General features: G+C 45.8%; 1 protein-coding gene across 1 annotated transcript in view; it reads left to right on the forward strand.

Moving 5' to 3' along the window:
* The first annotated feature begins 261 nt into the window (after positions 1-261).
* Positions 262-19,984, forward strand: part of LOC138762680 (procollagen galactosyltransferase 2-like) — a 175,726-nt gene continuing 156,003 nt past the window's right edge. The window contains exon 1 of the mRNA XM_069936279.1: positions 262-512. Coding sequence (XP_069792380.1) covers positions 283-512 — 230 coding nt within the window. The 5' untranslated portion in view covers positions 262-282. The remainder of the gene's footprint in view (positions 513-19,984) is intronic.

The raw sequence follows: 19,984 nt of genomic DNA on the forward strand, positions 1-19,984 counted from the left end.
TGAAACTTCAACTTTTCTTTTGGATTTTGTTTTTCGAGAATATTAGATTGTTTATTTTATATACATTTTCATTAACAGTGCTTCACTAAAGTACAGTGATAATTCTTGCAGAATATTACAAGCTTGCTTGTTGCGTGACTACATATTGTATGTAAATGACCGCAGATCGAGTGATAAAAGACGAGAGAGAGAGAGAGAGAGAGGTTACGACGGCACAGTAGCATCAGCACGGTGCCAGTCACAACAGGGCAGAGAGCCTCGCTTTAATGCACCTACTACAACATGGCTGCGTGCATACATCTCCGCATTTCTCTTACTTGCCTGGTGCTCTCACTGACAGCGATTGCGGACAATGAGGCTATTTTTGCAGAGGAAAATCAGGCGGGGGAATCGGCTCTGCGAAGACCGAAGGTCCTGCTCGCTATCATCGCCCGGAACGCAGCGCACACACTGCGCCATTATCTGGGCTGCATCGATCGGCTGGACTACCCCAAGGATCGCATCGCTCTCTGGTGAGATTGCCTAAATATACTTTATTTCAGTCGAGGATTTATTGTACGTGATGAAGATATTAAATCCATGTCCAGCAGGATTTAAACGAAACCTATAAGGAAAGGTTCAGTCTGGTGAGGCTCCCGACAACCTATGCCCCGGTTAGCTACTGAATCAAATAAAGCCTATTAACCTCCCCCCCACCCCCAATTCAACGTGAACGAATACACGCTGCAGAATGTATATTCTTATACAGGGACAAAAAATGCTGTCCTGCTTTATCAGATTGTTTTATCCAAGAAGATTCCTGAAAACTAGCGCAATGGTGATAGACTGAACCGGGTAACAGTCGACTTGTTGACAGGTTGATGGCTTGAATTGGCTTCACTTACATTGTAGGAGTTCGACCGAAGTGGGGTCTGTTTGTTTTAGCGGATTTCCGTGCCTCATAGGGTCTGGCGACTCTGTTGGGTTGACAACAGGTGAATGATTATAGAAATCTTTTACCGTTATTGAGCGCTACATGTAGAGTGAATGGAACCTAGTTCTTAAGACATTGGGTGCCGGTCTGTGGCGGGACTTTGCTGGGTTGTTTTTGCGCCTCCCTCTATTAGGGGCGGCTTCATGCTCTGAAAATTCCCATCCCCTCTCATTTGCGAACCAGCACCACCACCACCCCCCCCCCCTCGCCCCAATCATCAGAACGGTTCGAATCCCGGTTCCACAAATGCCCACTTTCCACAAGTGTGCACTTTGAACAGTTGGGCTCGGTATTTCAACGTGCAGTGGTGTAAAGATTTACCGCTGCAGTGTTAAGAGTCACAAGGGGTGAACACAAGGCCAGTGCATCACTAAACGTCCAACCCTAACCCTAACCCTCAATGCTCAGAAGATCCGCACATAAAACAAAGCAGAAACCCGTTAATGTTCCGCGTCTGGCATTAAGAAGCATTTGATTAAGGGTTCCGATTCGAAACGTAAGCCTTTTTTCTCACGGATGCTGCTCGACCCGCTGAGTTCCTCCACAGAATAGTTGTGGTATGGTCAGAAGATACATTTTCCGAGCACTGCCCCAAAGTGAGCAAATTGTGCCTTTTTTTTTGTTCTTTTGCCAACCTTTCGCTTATTAATCTTAACGCCAGAAAAAAGAAGTTGGTCTGTGAGGACCAGGGGAGGCGGGATTGATGGGTGGCACGGTTGGCGTAGCGCTTAGCACAATGCTTTTACGGCGCCAGCGATCGGACGGGTCCTGGGTTTATATATTCTCTCTGTCTCTGGGTGGGTTTCCTCCCACCGTCCAAAACGGAGGCTAATGGGGCAGCACGGACTCGTCGGTCAAAATGTCTGTCTAACTTTTTACAAACAATTCTGGAGCAAATGTTTGACTCGCGCCCGGACTCCGGCAGGCGGTACTCAGCAGCTGGTGTTCCCTTCCCTGTGGAAGATAGCGAAGAACTGGAGGGGAAGAAGGGATCACTGTTTGAAAGGTGGACTGTGCGTCTGTATTTACACTTTACACACCAGCGCGGGATTTGCCTTTGCTCTTTCCTGGAAGTCTTTTTTTTAATGTACTAGAGGGTCTTGAAGGAGTTCAGGCAACCAGCTCTGCTGGTCATTTTTGCATTCAGTTAGCGGAGATAGAAGAATCTGGAATCCTGGCCAGGATTAAGCACTCATAAGTGCTCATTAAGCACAATGATGAATATTGAGGCAGATTTTAAAATAAAAAAAATCACCCTCTTGTTCTTGTCAGCGACAATAAACAATAATCTTACTCAATAGAGCCACTGTTTTAAAGTGGGTCCAGACCACGCAGCCCAGGGTTCAATCAGCTAACCAGCTCTTAATCCATGCGCCCTCGCTCAGAATCAACATTAATGGGGAGAAAGTGGAACGCATGGCTCACATGAGTAAGCACAACATTTAAAAATTGTTAACGAGAAAATGTTGGAAGTACTCAGAGAAAAACAGATAACGCGAAGGGGCATCAGAACCCATTCTGACTCCTCACTGCCGTGTTGGCAACACCACAGCTCCCCGGTTGTTGCAAGCAAATTTCTCAGTATATCTGGGGAAGGAGTGATTCATTCCATGTGACTCGTCAGCCAGTGCAGCGCAGAAGCAGCGCCGAGGCGCCCTGTCTGAACCTAAGCAGACGTCAACATCGGGCAGGCTGTCCCTTGAAAGATAACGTTTGTCCTCCGTTGGAATCGACGCGCAGCCAGGAAAACTGAATCCCAGCACTTGCCGCTTCACCCACGTCAAGTTTCGACAACAGCCTGCACTGCAACGTGACGGGCAGGCGAATCAATCCTGCCCATCACTGGCGGCGGAGGACTTGTCCCCTCCGTCCAGCGGAACGGTGCCCGGGTGTCCAGGCGGACTCTGGAGACTGCTACTTGGGCGCAGCAAGGCGACGCGCTGACAAGGCTCCCTGCAATTGAGAGGGCGGCTCGGGAGCGAAAATAGCCGTCTTTGCTTAACTGCATCCGAGACTCGACCTCAAGGGTTTGATATTGTACTTAAGTAGGGAATATAACCCGGTAGAAAACAGGGTGATCCCAGTGCCCCTACATCCAGCACGGAGCTAAGCGCCTCCCCTCGGTTATACGCGGGTTTGGGGGAGGTTTTAAATTTTTGAAAGCTCCCCTTGTGTAGTGTAGAAGTACCCCGTAAATTACACTTCCAGGTCCGTGTTCCCCCCCCCCCCCCCCCCCCCCCCCACACACACACATACGAGTTTATATGAAATAAATCCTGCCATCGGTGCCATGGGTTCTTTGAGTGAGGGTTTTCTTACTCGGCCTCCAGGCCACGAGCTGGATACCAGCTCCCAACAAGGATGGGAGCACACTGTATGAATGCACACTGTTGTCTCGGGAATTCCAATAATAATCTGTTTTGGGGATATTCTATACCAGGGGTGGCCAAACTTGCTTAACATAAGAGCCGCGTACCATAAACTTCAGATGTTTGAGAGCCCACTAACACTATAGTTCTTCAAGTGCCTAGCAGGGAGTGAGCTGATGATAATCAGCCAGCGACTGACACCCCCCCTCCCCGCTGCCCGGGACCCAACTCCCCGCTGCCTGACAGCCCCACGGCGTGGACATCAGGACTGGGGCAGCCGGCGCGGGAGAGGTTTCCCACCCCAGGAACAGTTTTGTTGGGGAAAGTATTTTCCAATCCTTGTCTTGCAAATCTTCCATTTGCAAAATGCTGATACACTGCAGACAGTGAAGAAGCCCTGTTTCAAAGGGAGCAATTTTGCAAAAGATTTTTTTTCTAATCAAGTATGCACACCAAACGTTCCCCCTAGGCACCTGAAAGCAACAAGGCAAAGCAGCTTTAGGTGCTTAGCAGAGGGCAGTCTGTTGACAGTCAGCTGGCGACCCGCTGGTGACAACCACCCGCCCCGCTGACGACACCTACCCTTCCGCGAGCCGCACATTACATGTCAAAGAGCCGTATGGCCACCCCTGTTCTATTCTTTTCTTTGGCTTGGCTTCGCGGACGAAGATTTATGGAGGGGGTAAAAAGTCCACGTCAGCTGCAGGCTCGTTTGTGGCTGACAAGTCCGATGCGGGACAGGCAGACACGATTGCAGCGGTTGCAAGGGAAAATTGGTTGGTTGGGGTTGGGTGTTGGGTTTTTCCTCCTTTGCCTTTTGTCAGTGAGGTGGGCTCTGCGGTCTTCTTCAAAGGAGGCTGCTGCCCGCCAAACTGTGAGGCGCCAAGATGCAGGGTTTGAGGCGTTATCAGCCCACTGGCGGTGGTCAATGTGGCAGGCACCAAGAGATTTCTTTAGGCAGTCCTTGTACCTTTTCTTTGGTGCACCTCTGTCACGGTGGCCAGTGGAGAGCTCGCCATATAATACGATCTTGGGAAGGCGATGGTCCTCCATTCTGGAGACGTGACCCATCCAGCGCAGCTGGATCTTCAGCAGCGTGGACTCGATACTGTCGACCTCTGCCATCTCGAGTACCTCGACGTTAGGGGTGTAAGCGCTCCAATGGATGTTGAGGATGGAGCGGAGACAACGCTGGTGGAAGCGTTCTAGGAGCCGTAGGTGGTGCCGGTAGAGGACCCATGATTCGGAGCCGAACAGGAGTGTGGGTATGACAACGGCTCTGTATACGCTTATCTTTGTGAGGTTTTTCAGTTGGTTGTTTTTCCAGACTCTTTTGTGTAGTCTTCCAAAGGCGCTATTTGCCTTGGCGAGTCTGTTGTCTATCTCATTGTCGATCCTTGCATCTGATGAAATGGTGCAGCCGAGATAGGTAAACTGGTTGACCGTTTTGAGTTTTGTGTGCCCGATGGAGATGTGGGGGGGCTGGTAGTCATGGTGGGGAGCTGGCTGATGGAGGACCTCAGTTTTCTTCAGGCTGACTTCCAGGCCAAACATTTTGGCAGTTTCCGCAAAGCAGGACGTCAAGCGCTGAAGAGCTGGCTCTGAATGGGCAACTAAAGCGGCATCATCTGCAAAGAGTAGTTCACGGACAAGTTTCTCTTGTGTCTTGGTGTGAGCTTGCAGGCGCCTCAGATTGAAGAGACTGCCATCCGTGCGGTACCGGATGTAAACAGCGTCTTCATTGTTGGGGTCTTTCATGGCTTGGTTCAGCATCATGCTGAAGAAGATTGAAAAGAGGGTTGGTGCGAGAACACAGCCTTGCTTCACGCCATTGTTAATGGAGAAGGGTTCAGAGAGCTCATTGCTGTATCTGACCCGACCTTGTTGGTTTTCGTGCAGTTGGATAATCATGTTGAGGAACTTTGGGGGACATCCGATGCGCTCTAGTATTTGCCAAAGCCCTTTCCTGCTCACGGTGTCGAAGGCTTTGGTGAGGTCAACAAAGGTGATGTAGAGTCCTTTGTTTTGTTCTCTGCACTTTTCTTGGAGCTGTCTGAGGGCAAAGACCATGTCAGTGGTTCCTCTGTTTGCGCGAAAGCCGCACTGTGATTCTGGGAGAATATTCTCGGCGACACTAGGTATTATTCTATTTAGTAGAATCCTAGCGAAGATTTTGCCTGCAATGGAGAGCAACGTGATTCCCCTGTAGTTTGAGCAGTCTGATTTCTCGCCTTTGTTTTTGTACAGGGTGATGATGGTGGCATCACGAAGATCCTGAGGCAGTTTACCTTGGTCCCAACAAAGCTTGAAAAACTCATGCAGTTTGGCATGCAGAGTTTTGCCGCCAGCCTTCCAGACTTCTGGGGGGATTCCATCCATACCTGCTGCTTTGCCACTTTTCAGTTGTTCGATTGCCTTATATGTCTCATCCAGGGTGGGAACCTCATCCAGCTCTAGCCTTAGGGGCTGTTGAGGGAGCTGTTGAGGGAGCTCCCAGCTCCCTGTTCTATACCAACGCAGTATTCCCCAGTCTCTCTTATCTCGTCCTTTCTTTATGTTGGTACCTCATCATTTTTTTCAAAATTCAAATCCACCTAATCTACTGATTAGGAGTGGATTTTGGAGGACCCTGTTTGATACATTCCAAAATAACTCCAGCAAATTTACCAAATATAATTTCTCATGCATAAAACCATTCTATCTGCTTGATTGCCTTATAATTTTCTAAACGACTTGCTGTCATCTTCTTTATAATAAATTGCAGCATTTTTTTATTACCAAAGATTGTTGTTAGACTGACTGGTCAAAAACGTTTTGCTTTTTGTCATTCACTCTCCCTTCTTTTTTTTGTAATATTTATTTATCATTATAAATATATTTAACAATACCAAATGCAAAACATCAAGATAACTTCTCTTTCCATTCCCTCCCCTTTATATGTCCTATTAAACAGAGAAAGAATGAAGATAAAGAAACACAAAAAAAGCTAATTCCATTGTCAGTGCAGACAGTAAAACATGGAGACATGACAATACCACAGTGTTAAAATCTTCACAGAGCTCCACTGGCTGGCCAGTAGTGATTGTAACCCTATACTGGTGCCAGTGAGATATCTATATGTTCTAAATAAGGCTGCCAGATTTTTAGGAAGGTGTTATATTCTTTCCTAAGATTGTATGTGACCTTTTCAAGTGGGATGCAGCTATTCATTTCTGAAGACGCCCTATCCATGAGTAGATGGGAATCAGACTTTCATATTACTGCTATGCACTTGGGCACACATAAGGCAATTTCTGTGAATTTAATTTGAATATAAGTTAGTGATCTACCAACTGTGGTAAAGAGCCCCAGAAGACAAAGCTCTGGATCTACTAGAAAGGTGACTCCCATGATCTTGGTTAAGATATGGGGGGGGGGGGGGGGGGGAGGATAATATGTTTGTGGAGAGACAGCCATGATCATGCTGACAGGGAATTAAAGTAGAAAATACTGAGTTGGCTTGACAGCATCCATGGAGAGAGAAAGAGAATTAACATTTCAGGTTGATGACTTTTCATCAGATTTCTTATTGAAAGGAAGCAGGTTTGAATGGTCACATGGCCTACATCTGCTCTGGTTTCTTTAGTCTGACAGAGTTTTGGACCTGAAATGTTAACACTGCTTCTCTGACAACAGATGCTAAGTATCTTGCATAGGACGTTTCCAATGGTTTGCTGTTATTACTGGATAATTTTAATGAGGTGTCCTATAACAGTGAATTCTAAATTAGTTATGGAAAGCCTTATTTGAGGCAAACAATCTTATTATTAGGTTCAAAATCACATTGCGACTTGTACTTCATGAAAAAAATCCTTTAGGGTCTTCTGTAATCTTGCACAATACATGCTGCTGATGGATTTACGTCGCATTCCTGTCAGCATCTCACAATAGTTTTGTCAATTGTAATAATGGAATTCTAGGTCCACCTCAATGCTTCCATTATCTTCATTAGAAAGTATAAATGACAGCATTCAACCTATAGTGTTTATATTCCATTTCCTTTCTTGCATGACTTGCTGGTATGAGCTCCAGTGCTGAGTTTTCCTTTATGCTATCATAGAACTGCCAGGACAGGAGTTATTAAATAACAGGAGGATTTACCTTAACGTGCAATCATTAATTCTATGCAAAAGAAGCGCCGGTATGCCGAAATTGTAGTAACCTTGGAGTATAGGGGCTTATGCATATTTGTGTACTTTGAAAGTTTTTGTTATATTCCTTATTGCTTACGATGTGCTCTTAAGGGTTACAAAAACACCAAAGAATTATGCACAACATGACAGTATTTTTAGTTAAACAAGAAAATTAGCAGATGCTGTGATTGTAATTTAATACACAGAAGTGCTAGAGAAATTCAGCAGGTCACGCACTTTATGTAACAAAGATACATAACCAATATTTTGGGCTTGGGAAGGTATGAGCAAAAAGCACGCAAGTGCCTGAATAATATAGTGGGGGAGGGCAGGGGGAGGTGCAAGCAAGAGGTCATCAGTGAATCTGTATTTTTATATTCTTTTGCCCATTTTACTGGAGATATATTTTCACATTAACTCTAATGTGTATCCTTCATACAGTTCAGTCTTAACCCAATATCTTGGTCTTTTTGATACCAGGTTACTGGACAGAAAATAATTATTTAGATTTGACTTCTGCCTCGTGCTTCCACGACGATAAAATTGATGAACTTACCATGCGGTTCGTTCAGGTAGCTGGAAGGAACAACGTGCAGGGACCATGAGTAATACAATAAATAGTCGGTTTCGTATGATACAATACACTTGGCTACATCGATTATATGTTACACCTCAAAATTTAAAAGAATGGAATCCAACAATATCGGACAGATGCTTCCGTTTTAAACAAGAAATTGGAACAACATTACATGCAATTTAAAATTTTTTTGAGAGGATTTAAACCTAATATTAAATAGAATTACAAAAAAAAGGATACTAAAAGACCCAAAAATCTTCCTGTTAAACAGCATAAAAGATAAAGAATAAGGTCTAAAATTAGACAGGGCTCAAAAAGATTTATTACGATTGTGCTTGCAGCAACAAAAAAGTGCATAATGATAACTTGGAAAACGGAAGCAACCTTAAAAATACAACGATGGTACATGGAAATGAACAAGGGTATTTTATTTGAAAAAATTACCTACAATCTAAAAGATTTGGGGACCAAACATAGAATATGTTAGGAACCGCCAATTTCAAACCTCCATCTCTTGAAGTGATAAGATACAAGTATGAAAATAATTAAATATGAAATTTTGGATAACACGATTTACTTTTCTTTTTCTTCTATTGTTTATTTTTTCTTTCTCTTTCATTTTTTGCTTTGAGTTATAGGGGGTGGGAAGAGTGGGGGAAAAATGAAAATGTCACTGTGTATATTTTAATGCTGAATATTTCTATATATTGTTATTAACATGGTTCACGATGAAGTATTAAATAAAAATTATTTTAAAAAATGCTGTTTAAATTTATCCTTTGTTACTCAGTCTTAAGCTGCCAACTTAATTTATTGAGCAATAGCTGATGTAAATAGATAATATGTGTAACTGTTACTGTAAATTATGAACTGTGTTGGTAATATTTTATCTTTTAATTTTCTTTATAAGTGTCATTGTTGATTCTCATCACTGAAGTGATAGAGTACACTTTACATCAAGTCTATTAAGAGCTTCCAAGAGTTGGGGAGCTTCTTTAAATACAAGTCCGATACAAGTTGAAAAACAGATACGTCTTAAGTTAATAATTGCATTTCATAGTTTGATCCTCTCCTCAACCAAAATTACTTAGAATCAATTCAATGATGGGTAGAAATTATTTTGGATCAATTTTTAAACTCCTTATATACACTGACACTCAATCAATTAAAACAAGTACAAAGATTGGTATTTGATAGTTAGCTATTGCTGAACAGACTTGCCTCTGGGCTATTTTGTGAGTTTACCTCCCATTCTGCAGAGAAGTGTTCAAAAATCTAAGTTAATACTCCAGTGTTTTACAAAGAGCTGGCCTTCAGTTGAGACACTCACCATGCCAAAATAATTTCTCAAATCATGGAAGATTAGCTGGTCATTATTGCAATGCTATTTATAAGTATGAAAATTAACAGATGCTTATCCCACACTGCCATATCAAGAAGTGCTACATTTGTTGGCAGGGTTAGGGTTAGGGTTAGGGCAGAGAACAAAACAAAGGACTCTACATCACCTTTGTTGACCTCACCAAAGCCTTCGACACCGTGAGCAGGAAAGGGCTTTGGCAAATACTAGAGCGCATCGGATGTCCCCCAAAGTTCCTCAACATGATTATCCAACTGCACGAAAACCAACAAGGTCGGGTCAGATACAGCAATGAGCTCTCTGAACCCTTCTCCATTAACAATGGCGTGAAGCAAGGCTGTGTTCTCGCACCAACCCTCTTTTCAATCTTCTTCAGCATGATGCTGAACCAAGCCATGAAAGACCCCAACAATGAAGACGCTGTTTACATCCGGTACCGCACGGATGGCAGTCTCTTCAATCTGAGGCGCCTGCAAGCTCACACCAAGACACAAGAGAAACTTGTCCGTGAACTACTCTTTGCAGATGATGCCGCTTTAGTTGCCCATTCAGAGCCAGCTCTTCAGCGCTTGACGTCCTGCTTTGCGGAAACTGCCAAAATGTTTGGCCTGGAAGTCAGCCTGAAGAAAACTGAGGTCCTCCATCAGCCAGCTCCCCACCATGACTACCAGCCCCCCCACATCTCCATCGGGCACACAAAACTCAAAACGGTCAACCAGTTTACCTATCTCGGCTGCACCATTTCATCAGATGCAAGGATCGACAATGAGATAGACAACAGACTCGCCAAGGCAAATAGCGCCTTTGGAAGACTACACAAAAGAGTCTGGAAAAACAACCAACTGAAAAACCTCACAAAGATAAGCGTATACAGAGCCGTTGTCATACCCACACTCCTGTTCGGCTCCGAATCATGGGTCCTCTACCGGCACCACCTACGGCTCCTAGAACGCTTCCACCAGCGTTGTCTCCGCTCCATCCTCAACATCCATTGGAGCGCTCACACCCCTAACGTCGAGGTACTCGAGATGGCAGAGGTCGACAGCATCGAGTCCACGCTGCTGAAGATCCAGCTGCGCTGGATGGGTCACGTCTCCAGAATGGAGGACCATCGCCTTCCCAAGATCGTATTATATGGCGAGCTCTCCACTGGCCACCGTGACAGAGGTGCACCAAAGAAAAGGTACAAGGACTGCCTAAAGAAATCTCTTGGTGCCTGCCACATTGACCACCGCCAGTGGGCTGATAACGCCTCAAACCGTGCATCTTGGCGCCTCACAGTTTGGCGGGCAGCAGCCTCCTTTGAAGAAGACCGCAGAGCCCACCTCACTGACAAAAGGCAAAGGAGGAAAAACCCAACACCCAACCCCAACCAACCAATTTTCCCTTGCAACCGCTGCAATCGTGTCTGCCTGTCCCGCATCGGACTGGTCAGCCACAAACGAGCCTGCAGCTGACGTGGACTTTTTTACCCCCTCCATAAATCTTCGTCCGCGAAGCCAAGCCAAAGAAAAGACATTTGTTGTGAAATACTTTGTGACATCCTGAGGTAATTAAAATGAGCTAAGAATATGATTTGTTTTCAGTAAATAATTATGGAAGAAAGAAAGAAATGTAGCCATGCACTATTTGAAAGAAGACACGTACACATAGTGTAGTCAAGTTAAGCTCTGAGTTTTATGTGGGCTCAGGCTTGACTTTTATACTTGCACTGTTCCTGCAGTGGACCCCCTTAGCTGACGTCACAAAATGCATAACAAAAGCGGGATTCCCACGTGCGGGTACTTTCCTGCCTAACAATGCCCTCCTTCCCTGTCTGTTGGCTGCGCATCAAGGCCAGTGCCATTTTAGGATCGCTGACCTCTAAGCTGCCCTTGGCATTCAACTGCCAGTTTGCTTTTGGGGCCAGTGGCGCTACGTGGGCTGCTGGCCTTTGGTTGTGCTCATTGCCCGGAGCATTGGCTTGATCGCCATGGCACCACATGATCCCCCCTCCCAGAACTGGCGGTATTGTCCTTGTTACTGTCCTTGGTGCCCATAAGCAAAGTCTCTGCAGCCTTTGGTGGCCTGCCTCTTCGGCATGGTGCTGGTGTCTTGATCGGGCGTGCTGGGTCCAGGTCTGCTGGCTTCAGCCTGTCTGTGATGAAGACCTCGCTCTTGCCTCTGACCTCCAGCTCGAACATGGCCATATTGTTGGGGATGACCCGGAACGGACCCTCGTATGGCCTCTGAAGCGGTGGACAATGTGGACCCTTGTGAATGTAAACATATTCACAGTCCTGCAGGTCTTTGGTATGTTGGTCCTCATGTGTCCGTGCCTGGAAGGTGGAATCAGGGCCAGGTTGCTGACATTTTCCCTTAACCTACTGAGGAACACTGCAGAGTTGTCCTGCTGTCTGCCTGAGGATGGTACAAATTCTCACAGGACCACCAGTGGAGCTCCGTAGACGAGTTCGGCTGAAGAGGTGTTGAGGTCCTCCTTGGGTGCTCTGCAGATGCCCAATTGTGCCCATGTTAGCTTGTCCACCCAGATGGGTCCTTGGAGTCTGGTCATGAGTGAGGTTTTGAGGTGTCTGTGGAAGCATTCCACCATTGGACAGTTGGTGGTAGGCTGTTGTGTGATGCAGTTAGTGACCCCACAGGCTGGCGAGGTCGGACCACAGACTGGAGGTGAACTGGGCCCCTCTGTCAGATAACCTGACCGTGCCACACAGGGTAAGATGATGGCCCTGGCACATGAGGTTGTAGACATGTCTGCCCTCAGGACTGCTTCTGGCCACCTAGTGAAGTGGTCGACCATCATGAACAGATAGTGGAAACCTTGGGATACCGACAAGGGTCCTACTATGTCCACATGTCGAACCTTTTTTTCACGAGCTCGAAGTTCTGAGCTGGGGTCTTGGTGTGCTGCTGTACCTTGCTTGTTTGGCACTGCATGGACACATTCGCCCACCCCCTGACCTGTTTCTGCAATCCATGCCACATGTATTTGAGGACCACCAGCTCAACTGTGGTCCTGATGGATGGGTGAGCCAGTCCGTGGATGGAGTTTAAAACCTGTTGTCTCCAAGCCTCCAGGACAATGGGTCTGACCTGACCAGAGTCCACATCACAGATGGTGTTACCTGTGCTGACTGGGTGTCCTGGAGCTACAGTCCCGATATGGGAGTCCTGTATTGGGGCATCTTCTTGTCTTTCTGCTGCGCCTCCAAGAGTGCCGTGAAGTCCACTCCCCCTGACAGTGCATGGATACTTTGCCTGGACAGTGCATCAGCCACCATGTTGTCCATACTGGAGATGTGCCTTCCATCTCTGCTGTACTCTGAGATGTAAGGCAGGTTTCATTGCTGGCGGGCCAACCAGGGGTTCGAGATCTTAGCCAAGGAGGAAGAGGGGCTTGTGATCTGTGAAAGCCGTGAAGGACCAGGCCTCTAGGAAGTACCTGAAGTGGCAGATGGCCAAGTATAGTGCCAAAAGGTCTCTGTCAAAAGCACTGTATTTCAACACTGGAGGCCGCAGATGTTTGCTGAAGAAAGCCAACGGCTGCCAACTTCCTTTAATCTGCTGATCCTGAACTCTGCCATTCACTGTTCCTGAGGCATCCAACCATCAGGGCCGTTGGAGCATCTGACCTGCGATGTGCTTGGAGAGCAATATCCGCCAGGGCATGCTTGGCCTTCGCGAAGGCTTCTGCTGACTTCTCACCCCAGATTATGTGCTTCGCCTTGCCTGCCATCCGGGCCTGTATAATCCAGGCAGCTGAGGGGATGAACCTGTGATAGAAATTGATCATCCCCACAAACTCTTGTTGACCCTTGGTCGTGTTGGGTCTGGGTAACTTCCAGATAACCTCCACTTAACTGGGTAGCGGTGTGGCTCCTCCAATCCGAACTGACATTTGGCTGTGTTGATTGTCGCTCAGTCAGGTGTAGAGGTTGCAGAGGTGCACCACGTACTCCTGTTGATTCCTGCTCACCACCAGGATGTCATTCAGATGTGAAAAAACAGAAGTCCCTTCACAGATTTCACTCGAGACAAAAATTGAGAACAAAGAACATTTATTGTACAACAGTGCAAAGTTGGGTGCTTCCCCTTACCCTGGGAATACACACACATACTGGGGCTCACCCAACTTTTATACAGTTCATTTCAGTGTAGAGGTACCCTCCCCCCCCCTAACATTCTTCTGCCTCCTGGATTGGTTTGGCATTTGGTACTATATGCAGAACTTGCTAATTCTGTCTATCACTATAAGACCCTTATTCTATTATACTCGCGTAACCCTTCCTCACACTCTTATCGGAATTCATCCTTACTCAGCACTTACTTAACTTCCTCTAGTCTAGTCTAGTATTCCTTATTTCATTCATACTAGCTTTACTTCCTATATTCTATTATCTCTCACACAGGTACACGAAGGTACCATCCAGCTCTCGACCCACTGCATCCATGAGTCACTGGAAGGTCTGGGCAGCTTTCTTTACCCTGAAAGGCATTCGGAGGGATTGAAAGAAGCCAAACGGGTTAATGATGGCAATCTTGGGGACATCATCAGGGTGTACCAGGGTCTGATGATTTCCCTGCACAAGGTCCACCTTGGAGAAGATCCTTGCCCCGAGGAGGTTAGCCGTGAATTCCTGGATGATCCGGTGTTGTGGCCTCATTGAACTGGCTGTAGTCGCCACAAGGTCTCCAGCCCACAGTTGCTTTGGATACCATCCGACTGCCATACGATGCTGAGCTCTTCCAGCTTCCTGAATTCCTCCTTCGTCAGCTGGAGCTTCTTCGGAGGAAGGTGTCTTGCCCTGCATGGAGTAGTGAGCCCTGGGTCAGGATGAGGTGCTGTACTCCATGTCGGGGCATCACCGTAGTGAATTGTGGGGTGAGTACTGCAGGGAACTCGGCCAGGACCCTGTTGTACTCGTTGTCCGATTTTTGTATGGAGTCCAGGTGGAGTGCTGGGAGCCTGGCATTTTTGAGGGTGAAGGTTTGAAAAGTCTTGGCGTGGACCAATCTCCTTCCCTTGAGGTCCACTACCAGGCTGTGGGTGTGCAGGAAGTCTGCCCCAAAGAATGGCTGTTTCACTGCGGCCAGTGTAAACACCCACGAAAATAGGCTATTCCCAACTGCAGTTGGACCTTGCACATACTGTAGGTCTGAATCGTGCTATTGTTGGCAGCTCTCAGTGTGGGGTCTGACTGCCTGTTCCTGGTGTCCTGTCCCGACAGGGGCAGGATGCTGACTTCTGCTCCTGTGTCCATGAGGAAGCGTCATCCGGATTGGCGGTCCCAAACGTACAGGAGGCTGTCTTGTTGGCCATCTGTCATAGCCATGAGTGACAGCTGGCTCCAGCATTTCCCTGAAATGTGCATGGCGGTCTGCACCAGCGGGCTCCGGTGACCCATCTCTGGTGGTAGAAACACCACTGCTGTTCTCTCAGCGGCTCTACACGGGTCTGGGCGTGGGGTTTAGTGATGAGCCCCACGGTCGCCAAGCACTTTCTCTTCTGTTTCCACAGAACGTCCACTCATGCTGCAACTTTCTGGGGTGGGTGGGGGGGGGGGGTCGCTGATATCCATGTCAGCCAGAAGCCGTTGAATGTCCTTAGGCAGTTGTTCCAGGAATGCCTGCTCAAACATGATGCAGGGCTCGTGTTTGCCCAGGAGGACCAGCATCTCATTCATGAGGGGTGACGGGGGCCTGTCCCTTAACCCATCCAGGTGGAGCAGACATGCCCCTCTTTCATGCCATGAGAACCCGAAGGTTTCGATCAGCAAGTCCTTGAAGGTGGTATACTAACCTTATGATGGCGGCTCCTGGATGAAGTTGGCCTGCTGTGTCCTGGTCCAGGGTGCTCACCACATGGTAGTACTGGATGCATTCTGCTGTGATCTGCTGGATCTAGAACTGTGCCTCAGCCTGGTCAAACCACACGGATGTCTGATGCTTCCAGAAGGTTGGCAGCAGTCAGGTTAAGGTCTGAGTTTTATTAGGGCTCAGGCCCGACTTTTATACTTGCACTGTTCCCGCCATGGCATGCATAACAAAAGTGGGTTTCCCACACGCGGGCACTTTCCTGCATAACAATCCCTTCTTCCCACATGCTGTGCCTGTCTGATGGCTGCGCAGCAAGGCCAGCACCATTTTGGGGTCACTTGTCTTTAAGCTGCCCTTGCCATTCACCTGCTGGTTCACTTGTTGGGGCCAGTGCCACTGTGCAGGCTGCTGGCCTTTGGTTGCGCTCGCCGCCCGGAGCACCACAGTATAGTGTGTGGTGGGTCACCACAGAAAGATTAATAATCTTATGATTCCTAAAATGTTCCAAAACAGATATTTACATTTAAAAATTGTGGTTGGATATAATTTAATATTTTAACTGACTGACTCATCTTCGTACTTATTGGGATTTCAATATTTATTAACTTAGATGCATATGTTTTTGCAAGGGAATGAAATAATTTAATACACTGATAAAATATAATTCCCTACATAAAAGGTACAGGGAGATCCTTTAGATTTCCAGGAGTTTTATGAACAAAATGAAAAAGATACATTGTGTGATTCTGTTGATACATGGGGCTCCTTGCATTTGTAGTCATATTTTTACACAGGAGAGCTTTATGCTGACTGTCACATACCCATTTACCAGTATTTGGTTTGTAGTTACAATACCTTGGTGATTTAAGTGCTCATCCAATTACTTTTCATGTTGTGTGCGAATCTATCTCCAAGCATTTCTCAGACTGGGCAATCAAACTTCAACCATCCCTGGGTGAAAAAAAATCTTTCTCATATCCTTTTTAAACCTCTCACTTATCACCTTCAACCTATGTCCTCTGGTCTTCGACAGGTCAGGGTAGAGAAAAGGTTTCTTACTATCTACCCCATCCATGTCATTCATAATTTTTTTATACCTTTATAAGTTCTCCCCTCAGCTTTGTCTGTTCCAAGGGAAGTAAACCCAGCCTATCCTCATCGCCAAACATTCCATTCCATTCCTGTTCCATCCTTGTGAACATTGCACTCACACATCCATAAATCAATAAATGTTCACATGCCATTCTTTCACCATTTCTATAACAACTTGTGCTGATAGGCAACAGCTCAAGTTAACTCAACATTATACATTTTCTGACATGAACTTTATGAATACTCATTTGTAGTGGGAGGGTAGGTGTACATTTCTTTTTTCCACTTTAGCACTTTAATTAATTTGTTCAGGTTCACTCACTATTCATGCTGGAATTAAGTAGGTTAAGAACTGGATTAAGAGAATGTATTGATCAGAGAACTAATCGTAGCACAGAGAAAGGACTGTTGTGGTTTTTGAGGGGCTTTGCTTACTTCAGGATTGTATACTCATGCATTTCATTGTTTTGATTAGCCTGAGGACTTCTTGTGGTTCATGGAGTTAATCAATTTCAACCTTGTTCAGATACATCCGCCAAACAGATGGATTTCCAGAATGAAGCATTTTTGTGGATTATTATGCAATTAAACTGCAAAACGTGAGGAAAGTGGGCTTTAATGTGCTTCAACTTTCAAAATGTTCTGCTCAGATCTGTCTTTGGACATAAATCTTCATGGGTATTCTTCAGAACCAGACTGATAATTACTTGGAAAGCTAACATAGCTGAGAGGTTACGTCATCAAATGTCTCATTTACAAATATCCATAGTAATTCTTAGGGAACGTTGTGATCGGGTTAAAAAGAAATTGACAATTCCACTTAAAATTATATGAGATCCTGTTTCAAAACTTAATAATGTTACTCCATTGGGTAAACTTTCAACTTGCTAGATGGGCATAAAATTAACATTGTAGATTAAATATCATATTAGCCCACCAAATTTTGACTTCCATTAAAAAAGGATAGGGTCTACTACTGTCAACTAATAGCAGCTTAACACCCATGGGGATATGACACATTAGATTTCAAGTAAAATTTAGTGCAACTTAAACATACTAATGTTGTGTAGTTTGCTCAAAGATTAGCACTTAAATGTCAGTGATAGATCAATTGTTCATATCCTTTCCTCTTCAGTCAAAACATAATTGGTGTAAATCTCACTCGAGCAATGTGTCTGTAATCCAAACCAATGCTCCAATGAATGCAACCCTCTTGGAAATGTCTGCTGAGTGATTCCTGAAAGTTTGACTGATTTTTTTTGGATGTACTGAACAAAGAGAATATTCACATTGGTCACCTGGTTGCAAGAGCAGAAATGGGCATTTTGCAATGTGTAAATCAACTACTGACCTACTCAAAGTTTCTCCATCAATGCAAGATTCAGGTGAAGAACTTGATAAAATCTTTGGCTTGGCTTCACGGATGAAGATTTATGGAGGGGTATGTCCACGTCTGCTGCAGGCTCGTTGGTGACTGACAAGTCCGATGCAGGACAGGCAGGCACGGTTGCAGCGGTTGCAAGGGAAAATTGGTTGGTTGGGGTTGGGTGTTGGGTTTTTCCTCCTTTGTCTTTTGTCAGTGAGGTGAGCTCGCGGTCTTCTTCAAAGGAGGTTGCTGCCCGCCGAACTGTGAGGCGCCAAGATGCATGGTTGGAGGCGATATCAGCCCACTGGCGGTGGTCAATGTGGCAGGCACCACGAGATTTCTTTAGGCAGTCCTTGTACCTCTTCTTTGGTGCACCTCTGTCACGGTGGCCAGTGGAGAGCTCGCCATATAACACGATCTTGGGAAGGCGATGGTCCTCCATTCTGGAGACGTGACCCACCCAGCGCAATTGGGTCTTCAGCAGCGTGGATTCGATGCTTGCGGACTCTGCCAGCTCGAGTACTTCGATGTTGGTGATGAAGTCATTCCAATGAATGTTGAAGATGGAGTGGAGACAGCGCTGATGGAAGCCGGTAGAGGACCCATGATTCAGAGCCGAACAGGAGCGTGGGTATGACAACGGCTCTGTACATGCTGATCTTTGTGTGTTTCTTCAGGTGGTTGTTTTTCCAGCTCTTTTGTGTAGTCTTCCAAAGGCGCTATTTGCCTTGGCGAGTCTGTTGTCTGTCTCTTTGTCGATCCTTGCATCAGATGAAATGGTGCAGTTGAGGTAGGTAAACTGGTTGACCGTTTTGCGTTCTGTGAGCCCGATGGAGATGTGGGGGGCTGGTGGTCATGGTGGGAAGCTGGCTGATGGAGGACCTCAGTTTTCTTCAGGTTGGCTTCCAGGCCAAACATTTTGGCAGTTTCCGCAAAACAGGACGTCATGCGCTGGAGAGCTGGCTCTGAATGGGCAACTAAAGTGGCATCATCTGCAAAGAGTAGTTCACGGACAAGTTGCTCTTGTGTCTTGGTGTGAGCCTGCAGGCGCCTCAGATTGAAGAGACTGCCATCCGTGCGGTACGGGATGTAAACACCGTCTTCATTGTTGAGGTCTTTCATGGCTTGTTTCAGCATCATGCTGAAGAAGATAGTAAAGAGGGTTGGTGCGAGGACGCAGCCGTTTTGTTCTCTGCACTTTTCTTGGAGCTGTCCGAGGGCAAAGATCATGTCAGTAGTTCCTCTGTTTGCGCGAAAGCCACACTGTGATTCTGGGAGGACATTTTCGGCGACACTAGGTATTAGTCTATTAAGGAGAATCCCAGCGAAGATTTTACCTGCAATGGAGAGCAGCGTAATTCCCCTGTAGTTTGAACAGCCTGAGGTTTGGAAGGCTGGTGGCAAAGCTCTGCATACCAAACTGCATGAGTTTTTCATGCTCTGCTGGGACCAAGGAAAGCTGCCTCAGGATAAAATACTCATCCGATTAATATCACTCAGCACTGTCTCGAATATTGTAGCCTGCTTGATTGGCAACCCTTTACAAGACTCAGCATTAGTGATTAACGATAAGGATAAACTGTGTTTGAGCTATTAACAGGACACATTTTAGCCAACCACTTCAATAGCATGCCAACACTTACTCTGTATCATCTCTATAAATTAAAACAACAAGGACCCATGAATTATATTGAAAGCAAAAATGAATAGGTGCTGGATATCCGGAACAAAAGAAAAAATGCAACAAGGTCAAGCAGCATCAGTGAGAGAAACATTAAAGCATTTTGGCTTTAATTTCTTTCTTCTTTTCTGTCTACACCTAATGATATTTAAAGGAAGTTTAAACACATTCCTTGTGTTTTCTCCAGCACCCAGACACATGCCGCTGTCCTTACGCGCTTACTTTCTGATTTTCCATTTCTGATAGGATCTTGATTATTTTTATTTCTCGACGGATGCTGCCTGACCTGTAGGTGGTTTTGGTAGTTTTTTTGTCCATTTTGTCCAGGATACAGTTAATTATCCTAAGTCCTGACTTGTTATCTTGCTCAGAATCTACAATGATCCTTGGCATAGGAAGTATGGCTACTATATCAGAGTAGAATGGGTTGCTTTTCTGAGACTTCTAGGTCAGACTACAGTGGAGTTCTGGTATAAATATGTTTATTATATGCATTGGAAGTCAGAGTAACCAAAGTAAATACCATGTGAGAAAAGTGAAATATTATCTATTCCTTAGTATTGTCAAGTTAAAGCTA

This window comes from Narcine bancroftii, chromosome 5, assembly GCF_036971445.1.
Source record: "Narcine bancroftii isolate sNarBan1 chromosome 5, sNarBan1.hap1, whole genome shotgun sequence".
In the NCBI taxonomy this organism is placed as follows: Eukaryota; Metazoa; Chordata; class Chondrichthyes; order Torpediniformes; family Narcinidae; genus Narcine; species Narcine bancroftii.